General features: G+C 38.3%; 1 protein-coding gene across 1 annotated transcript in view; it reads left to right on the plus strand.

The window, feature by feature from the left end:
* LOC108630113 (aminopeptidase N-like) overlaps positions 1-10115 on the plus strand; it is a 15345-nt gene that overhangs the window by 4352 nt on the left and 878 nt on the right. The window contains exons 3-5 of the mRNA XM_026817801.1: positions 592-779; positions 7427-7735; positions 8351-8429. Coding sequence (XP_026673602.1) covers positions 592-779; positions 7427-7735; positions 8351-8429 — 576 coding nt within the window. The remainder of the gene's footprint in view (positions 1-591; positions 780-7426; positions 7736-8350; positions 8430-10115) is intronic.

Raw genomic sequence — 10115 nt, forward strand, 5'->3', positions numbered from 1 at the left:
ACATTCCTTCGTGCAACGCATATCTTGGAAGTTATAACGGTGTTGCGTGGACCACCCTGTACATTCTTAATCAGGAAAGTGAGAACAGGAAGTTCGAAAAAGTAGGAACAGGGATTCGAAATTGAAAAGAAATTCAATTAACGATTGTACTTTGATTCTTGTTTCGAAGAAATTCTAATCAATGATTAAATTTTAGTTCTTAATTGGAAAACATTTCAATTAATAATTAAATCTTAATTATTAATTAGAAAAAATTTAAATTACCGAGCAAATCTTATTTCTTGATTGGAAAAAATTTCAATTAACGATTAAATTTCAATTCGTAATTCAAAGAAATTCGAATTGACGATTGAAATTCAAACGTTGATTGTTAATGCGGCAATTAAAACATCTGTAATCCTGCTTTCAACCGAAATATCTAATTCTACCTAGAACGCTGTAAAATTTTTATACTTAACGTGTTGGACATTTCCTCATTTATTTAGAGTAGTCTACTTTACTGTAAAATGGTTTATATGATTTTAACACAGTTTATGATACAATATAATAAAGACAGCAACTCCAGAATGTAAAAAATACTGAAATTTACAGCGTTACGTGGCATACCTGACGAAGGCTTTGACGAAGAACGTAGGTTATGCACCGAAGAGGAGGGACAGCGATCTCGTAAAAATGCTCAGAATAAAAGCAATGAGATGGGCCTGCGAAGTTGGCGTCAAGAATTGCACATCATATGCTGAAAAAACGTATCAACAATGGCTTAAAGATCCTGAGATGCAGTAAGTCCACATTTTCTTTTTTAATTGATAATTCGTATGCTCTTTCTTCTATAAATGAAATGATATAAAACTACGGATTTCTATGCAAAATATTATTATCTTGTAAAGAGAATCTTTGTATGACAGCAAAATTTGAAAACGACTTGAATATTCACAACGAAATTACATGCAGTAACATTCCTATACAGGGAGTACCAGAAAAAGTGTTAGAGCCGAAGAGAGAAAATTCTGTAGATCTGTCTGAACAAGAATTTCCTTTGGAAAAACGCAAAGTGAAGCATGGCTTTTGAATTATTAATGAAAAACACTGACCAATAAGAGCACGCGTAGGACCCGCGCTGAGCCACGGCCGAGCGTCACAATCGTACACGCGCTCTTATTGGTCAGTGTTATTCATTAATAATTCAAAAACCATGTGTCACTTTGCATTTTGCCAAAGGAAATTGTTATTCAGAAACACCTCCAGAATCAACCATTTTCGGATCTAACACTTTTTCTAGGACATCCTATATAGTCTGTCCCGAGATTGAACGATCACATTGTACCGGTGTGTGTATTATTACTAAACGACAGTAAGATGAAGATGAAATTCGGAGAGTGATAAATTCAGTTTTCCTAAGATATCAAGCTTGTATTCGTAACGAAGGATGGCACTTCAAAATGGAAACAGACTTCTTTTCAATGTAATAAAGTTGTTAAACTTGCTATATAAATTTATCTTTATTTAGAAAAGCTTCAGCTGTTAAAAAGATGTGGATAAATTCTGAAACACAAGACTACCTAAAAAAAGTGTATTAACGATTTCATTCTTACATACTGAGAAATTGACGCTATTTGTATATATAGTGTTGTAATTTTGAATACTAAAGGACGATAACCAATTCAGCAGTCGGCCGGCCCGTCCAATTATAATGGAGGCTAGGAAAGTGAACAAAGAAAAACACTCTTTTTTTCACCTTAATTTTACTGTTTTAATTTAACCATTAAAAAATACAATAAAAAACGCGTTGGATTAACCATTGAACGAAGGGCGTAGAGTGATAGTCAGAACACAAGAAGAACGCGGTTGTCGCCTCAAATAGAAAGCCAATGCCGAGTCGACCTCGTGCGACGTCAGAGATCGCGCGGCAAATACAAATGATAAAATAATCAAATCCAACACTCCTCCTTGATTATTTTATCACGCAAATGAACAAACGGTTTCCGCGTGAGAGGATTCGTCAGGATATCAGCTAGTTGGTCCGAACTTGTGACATGTCGTAATTTGACAGTTTTGCCAACATGGTCTTGAATGAATTTCCTTGAAATCTCGATGTGTTTTTTACCCTTCGTTATTTTCCCTTCGCATGCATTTCGTAGCATGTGAATTGCTGACAGATTATCTACACAGAGATCAGTCGACTTGTTCAAGTTCACAATTCCAAGTTCGTGTCTGCACCTCGATATTCTGTCTCCGCTGTGGATATGGCGACAAGACGTTGTTTCTGGGTGAGCCAGACGAGAGGACCTCCTCTTAATACTAGTACACCAGTAGTGGAGTGTCTAGTAGTTAAGTCTCCTCCGAAATCTGAGTCTGTGTACGTACTGATATCTTGACTACCGTTGAATGCAATTCTCAGGTGGATTGTGCCTTTCAGATATTGGAAAATACGAGTCACCATTTTCCAGTGTCTCGTCATCGACTTGCTCGCAAATCTACTGATATAGTTTACTGAGAAGCTAATATCAGGACGAGAAATAGTAGTCAAGTACAGTAGACTGCCCACTGCTTCATGGTAGGGAAATGATTCATCGAGAGGCTTGTCGTTTACAAAGTTTTCGTCGTCAGTAAGCATCCCCTTCTCCACCGACGCAGCCGCTGAATTTACGCTTGCAAAGTTGAATCTATTCAAGATCTTTTCAATATACTTTGATTGGTTCATAGTAATTTCATTCTGTTTAATGTTAATCTGCATACTCAGATATGACAGACGTTTGTTTGACGCTGTGTCATAGGTAATCTCAAACTCCTTTTTAAGTGCTTCTAGGATGTCGATCAGGCATTTGTCATCACATCCAGCAGCAAGTCCATCGTCAACAAAGAGTGATATAATCAGACTTCTATCTTTGTTATATTAGACACAGGGGTCATCGTCTGTGTTCTCAAAACCGCCAAACTTCAAAAATTTTGAGAACTTTTCGTTCCAATTCTTAGGAGCTTGTTTAAGGCCGTACAAGCTCTTATTCAATTTAGAGATACGACCAGTACCATCATCAAATCCGTCAGGCTGTGTCATGAATATTTGCTCCTCTAAATCACCGTATAAGAAGGCTGATCTCACATCGAAAGTCATTAGCTTCATTTTTTTCGATGCTTAAGATCAGTCTTACCGATTCGTGTCGAGCTACGGGACTGAAGGTTTCGGAGTAATCAACTCCTTCTTTCTGTTCAAAACCACGAACAACGAGTCTTGCTTTGCATCTTCCATTGTCCTTTTGTCGAAGTACCCAGCGACAGGTGAGTGGTTTGATACCATTCGGAGCCTTGACTAAAGTCCAAGTTTTCATCTTGGCAAGTAACTTAAGCTCGTCAAATATGGCTTTTCGCCTCTCTGGATCCTTCAGGGCTTCAGTGATAGACACGTCCTCGATTGCGCCAATCATAGCTACATCTGCTCTTCTCTTGGTGTTCGTCTTACCTATCGAAGCGCCGAAACTATCGGGCTTCTTCAAAAAAAGGCGATCACGTAGATTTTTCGCAACAGGCTGATGGTCTTCAACATATTCGGATTCGTCGAAGTTCTGTACAAATTCACTCTGTTCACGTTCTTCTAAGGTTGTATCGTCGTCCGATGTTTCCGAATTTGCACTTACATAGATATACTCGTCTCTCTCTTTCTGAATTTCTTCCTCGTGGTTTTGTGAGAGTTTCTCATCGAACACTACATCGCCTGAGCTTTTGACCTTTCGCTCTTCGGGAAAATATACTCTATAGCTTGGCGAGTCAAGATCGTAACCTACAAAAATTCCTATCTTGGCCTTCTTTTCTGTCTTGGCACGTTCATGATCTTGAATTAGAACATAGCAGTCACATCCGAAACTTTTCAGTTTACTTACGTCTAACTTGCGACCGAACCATAAATCAGCTGGACATTTATCAGGTACTGTACTGGTTCCGGTTTGATTTAACGTAAATACAGCATAATTTATTGCCTCAGCCCACAGACTTTGACTCAGTTCTTTGGCGTGAATTGCAGTTCTAGCTGCTTCGACCACTGTTCGCATCTCTCTTTCTATGCGGCCGTTTTGTTGAGGAGTATATGCACTTGACTTACAATGAAAAACTCCAAGTTCATCAAGCAGCGTCTTTGTGTTGATGTTCTTGATTTTCGACTAGCTTCATAAACTCTTTGAGTTTCGTGGCTGCTTCGTCTTTGGTTTTTAAGAAATAAACAGTCTTATAATGAGAGTAGTCGTCCTTGAATAGAAGAAAGTACTTGACTCCTCTTAAAGATGGGATATTCATTTCGCAAAGGTCGACCTGAATTAAGTCAAGTATTTAACTTTCAACTTTTGAATTTATGGGGTGAGAAATACGATTATGCTTGCCATAAACACACCCTTCACATATATAGTTATTCCAGTCGTCCAAGAAGTTGATTTTGTTTTTATTCAGAATATCTCTGACATACTTCACGTTTTGGTGAGCGAATCTCTCGTGCCAGGTTTTGATAGAGACTGTCACGAAGCAGTTTTCTGACTCTTCCCTCTTGAACATCATTTTGAACAAATTTTCATCTCGATTTGCAATAGCTACAGTTTCTTTTATATCAGCAGTCTTGAAAACTGAGAGCTTGGCGTCCAGCATACACGTTACTGAGAACAAGTTAAAAGGCATTTTAGGTATGTGCAGAACGCTCTTTAGACAAATTTTGCACCAGTCTTGACCGTTAAATGCTTGCCAGTAGACATCACCCATTCCTATTCCTTCTATCTCGATTCCTTCTTTCTACCTCTTCCTTTCTATCACCAATCATCACTTTGACATGCTGCTCTAGCTTGATATAATTAGTCATCCAATCTTTGTGAGAGGTCATGTGCTGGGTTGCTCCACAGTCTTGGTACCAGAATTTATCTTGACCTTATTCTGACTTTATGTGTTCCATATCTGTAGCGGACAAGTTTACAGTAATGAAGGCACGTGTTTCATCAGTCTTTTGATCGCCTGTCTGACTAGACTTCCCTTGCGGATACTCTTTCGCAAAATGACCTTTGGTGTTGCAAAGTTTACACGGGTAATTTTGCTTACAGTATGCTAAATACTTGGCACAAGGTTTACCTTTACAGTATCTTTTTACGTGCCCCTTTTTCCCATATTTAAAACACTCAATCCGAGAGTTGTTTGATGTATTTGCTATCTTTTTGTTATCTTGTTTCGAAATGAGAGCGCTGGACGATGGCCCGCTTGTTTCTGCACTTTCCTTTTGCCTGTCTTCTTCTATCTTGAGACGTTCGATCATATTAAACATATTTTTATCGACGACACTTACATTGTCCCAAGCTGTCCGAAAGTGAAATAGGTTTGGCGGTAACATGCCTAATATTCTGGTCATTATCCAGCTGTCCTTTATCTCTTCACCAGCTGCTCGCAGATCGTCAGCGTACTCCCAGTGTCTGCATACAATTCTCAACTATGGACTTGTTTCCATCATATTTATAGCTGAAGAAAAGTTTTTGAAGTCGTTCGACAGAGACATTAGATCGTTTTCCATATAGGGTCTCAAGTCTCTCCAACATTTGTGCAGACGACGTGCAATTTGCAATCTTGGACGCTATGCTGCTACCGACATTTAATCCAATTAATGCTTGAGCTTATATATAGATCTTGCTTGATCCAGGCTTTGACCACATTATCATCATCGTTTCCATGAGGTTTTCTTTCAGTACCGATTGCCACTAAGAACAGGCCTTTTGATTTTAGTGTCAGATTTAACTTAAACTTCCAGGATACTTAGTTTACTTTTCCTTGAGAGTCGGCAAACAGAGTTTCCATTTGAGATTTAACCGTATCCATGATTAACAACGTTTACTTTCAGACAACAAAATTTCAGACGAGAAGATTCTTCAGACTAATTTGCTGTATACAAGATTTCATTTGGAGATATCGGCTTTCGAAGCTTAACATTACTTTTTTTGTATAACCTCACTTGACACGTGACCGCACTCGACACATTTAAGGGCATCAAATTTGTAATTTTTCTTTGGACTTTCCACAAACTGGGCCCATAACCTGTTGTAATTTTAAATACTAAAGGACGATAACAACTGTTCATTAAATAAATGTGTATTATACATGTATGTAATATATGCTTATTAAATAAAATTGTTAAACATCTGAGATATTCTACGGTGGATCGTGGATGTTTCGAAATCCTGGTCGGGTTCTACGGGTTCGGCCATGAAAAAAGGTCTAGCAGGTACTCAGCGGGTAGTCGACCCGGGTTTTCGTGCTAGTCTGCGGAACAAGTCGGCGGGCCTTTCTGAAGTCCCCGTGCTTTTACATGGGTTTCCCTATACTTTCATTTTTTTACTACGGTACTGTAGGCTCCGCCGGGGCATCTTTCGAGTCAAAAATTTCACCACTTACCACGTAGTATTCTCACTACGGTTACGGCAATGAGAACAGGCCTTTAGTCTTTATAAATTTAACTAGGTCTTTTTGAAAGCTTTACCGAACGGTACATCGAAATCTGATTACTAATAACATCTGAAATCTATTAATAATAACACTGCCTTAAAAATTAATTTATGGATTTTTCAAAATTCACTGCCTATTGGGCTGAAAAGTATTCTTACATTTTTTCTAGATATTTTTCAAATTTAATGAGATGTGGATGTGGTTCGTTCACAAAGGTTACGCATTTAAATATCTAAAAATCAATTTCAGAATTTTATCACTAATCATTCATTAAAGTGGTGAAAAGATATGAAATGTGTATTTACGAAATCCTATTTGAAGTTTCATGACTTAGCGACTTAATTTTTGTTCATGAAGCATTTCTATTTTATGTGTACAGGGTGTCCCAGAACTAATACTACGTCCGGAAATGGGAGATTTCTGAGGTGACTTTAAACAATATTTCAACAATATGTGTAAAAATATAATAGTGCAGGACAAAAGGCAGATCCAGGTGTTCATATCTCAGCTCGTAAGTGCGAGTCTGGGTCCTGGATCTTCTCGTGGTTTTCCGTTAATAACTCAACAACTACGCCTCGAACAACATTTTCACCAGGGAAACTATTGTTTAAAATCACCTCAGGAACCTTCCACTTCCTGATGTAATATTAATCCTGGGACATCCTGTATAACTTTCCAATTTTCTACTTCTGCATACGTAAACTGCGGTTTTTTGAACAAAGTAAACTATTTATAGAAATGTGTTTTGAATAGAAAATTTTTTAATCTTTTGCGGAATGCACTTTCCATTTAATATTCTGTATATTTCAATGCATTGGTGTATGTATATTATACATATATGTATATTCAATTTCCTCATAAATGCATAAAATCCGCAGTCTAGAGATAAAGACAATGTGACAAACAATTAATGTTGTGTTCATATCTTTTGACAAATAACTTATTCCTTGTCTTTAATCTTCTTGCACAGATTGGACGTTAACCTGAAGAAGGAAATTCTTTGCGCTGGGGTCAGGAACGCAAATGAGAGCGCGTGGACTGATACTTTAGAATATATAACTGTATCTACGCCCGATGCGGATGATAGGAAGGATCAGCTAATGGCCCTAGCCTGTTCCAACTCGTCTGACATTTTGAGGAATTACCTAAACTCAACTCTCGATCCAGACTACCCGATTGACTTCAAGACCGCTGCGATAAACGTGGTGTCCAGATATCCGACCGGTCCCCAGCTTGTTTTCGATTTCCTGATCAAGGAGTACGAACGCATCAAGAAAATGTAACTAACTTCATACCTTTCTTTCTTTTCACCGTGATCATTGTTACGTTTACTTAAGGTTGTGTGAGTCGTAAGATCTGCAAAAGTTTAAGAAACATGATAAGAAACTATATCCAATATGAGAACAGATAAAGTTCTATAAAGGTTTACAAAATTGTTGACATGTTTTTTTTTTTAAGTAAAGCTACGTTTTACGTATAATATATTGTTTTGGCACTTTTTGATACAGTTGTACTTGACTTGGAACTGTTTACGTTGTCTACAAATCCTACAGTTTCTACTTTTCTAGCACTTTTTATAGTGCATCCTAAATAATATCTCGAAATTCATATTATTTCAAGTTTAAATTATTCTCAAAATGTGTATTAACAATTGTACAAAATCACGAAGTCTCTCATTGTTGCACCTGCATTCTTTCATGAGTGAAATCAAAATTTTTCAAATTCAAGATGTGACAACCTTTTTATTAGCCTCGTAAAATTTCTAAAATTTTGCACAGTGTTTCAAGGATTCATACAACCTTAAATGAAAAGTGAAAATGCTAAATGTCATGACATGAGAGTGTGAATCTGTATCTAATATAATTGATGTAATTTCTTCACTTCGCGATTTCAGACCGAATTACAGAACCGCCGCGGGAGACGTCGCTATAGCGATTACTGGATCAATTACGACTCAGCAGCAGCAACTTGATGTAAGTTCGATTACATAGCCAATCTTTCTAAAAACAGATTTCATTACATATCCTCTTGCATCATATCATACCATATCTTGCATATCATGCATCATGGTAGTCTGCCTAAGTGTGGACATCGCAATATTTCATTCATTTGCAATGATAGGAAAAACGTTTCTTATGCTATATAAATGCTAACAAAACATAAATGTTACAGGATTTTCTTTTCTAAACATTACTTTGTTCCAAGTTTTTAACGTCACTGATTTTCGTTTCTTCTATTATAGTTGACACTGAAACACGGTTAAACGTATTAGTGACAGAACATTAAACTGATCTCTGATTCGCAAAATTTGAATTTTCAAATTAAATATAAGAACCATTTTCACCGATATCACTGACTTTTAACAGCGACAAGCGAGTAGCTGCAAATATGTAAACCTGTTGTTTTAAGCTTACAATTAGAAACACAATCGCTATTCGTTCATAATTCAATACAAAATTCAGAAAAACGAAATTTTACAAAGCATTTATATTCTGATACCATTTACATCATATGATAAACAGTTTTTTCATCGTCCTAAATGAGGGAGATGTTAAGATGAGTACACTTAAGTAGATCACCGTCATGTTCCCAGTAGCCGACATACCGAGCCCATGCTTTTAATTCAATGACACGGTATTTAATATCTCAACTAAGGTTTATTACTGTTAAAATAATAATAAGATAATACATATGCCTATTCTGTCTTAGTACATTACGGACACAAACTAAACTAACTTGTATCTGTGCGCAGGGATGCCAGAATGTAGGATTTCTCCTCTTCTCGAACTCTCCCCACTACTGTATGCTGCTGTATGCTCAATGTGCTCTCCCCACTTACATATGGCATTATTAGACATGTCCCCAATGATCATGGGTAACGTAAGTGGGGGCAAAAAAAAGTAGTGGGGGACAGCTCGGGAAGAGGAGAAATCCTACATTCTGGCATCCCTGCCTACTGCTGACACTTAAGGTCTAGCTACACGGACGTAACGACAACGTAACGGTACCGTAACGTAATGGGAACGTAGGTCTCCGTAGATCGTGGACGTAATTTTCAGTGCTGTAGTCTTTAGGACAGGGTATAGGAGAAAGCCTCGGTTACATTGGCTTCGGCAGAAAGTTACGAAGGCTGTCGCAGAGTCGTCGGAAAGGTGCATAAAACCCTCGGACTAGATAGTGGACCCTAAACAGCAGGCAATCCCCGCCTGCTGATCCGGTGTCAAACGTGAACTCTTGAGCTCTCTGCTTTCACACGCTTTTTCTTATACACTGTCTTAAGCCGGGTATTCATCTGAGCACGAATGCGAACGAGGCAAGGCGAGTCCGAACAAATGCCTCGTTTTGTCTCGTTTGTAAAATTTTTCTTCGCGAACGAAGTCTGCCGAGGCAACGAACGAGACAGTGATCCACAGCGAACGCAGTGAACGATGATCCAGCGAGATAGGCAAGGTACGTGGAACGTACACGAATGCCGTCCATACGTAACCAAATTTTTCTTTGAAGTACCGACTCCGATCGGCTCGGGTCCCGAATGCCTCAGTCTGTGCGGCGAACAGCCGAATGCAGTTTGCCGCGCCTCGGTTACACGTCCACATATGTATGCTCGTTCGGCCTCGCCTTGCCTCGTTCGCATTCGTGCTCAGATGAATACCCGGCTT

This window comes from Ceratina calcarata, unplaced genomic scaffold (assembly GCF_001652005.2).
Source record: "Ceratina calcarata isolate Rehan_Ccalc_2016 unplaced genomic scaffold, ASM165200v1 scaffold684, whole genome shotgun sequence".
Classification (NCBI taxonomy): Eukaryota; Metazoa; Arthropoda; class Insecta; order Hymenoptera; family Apidae; genus Ceratina; species Ceratina calcarata.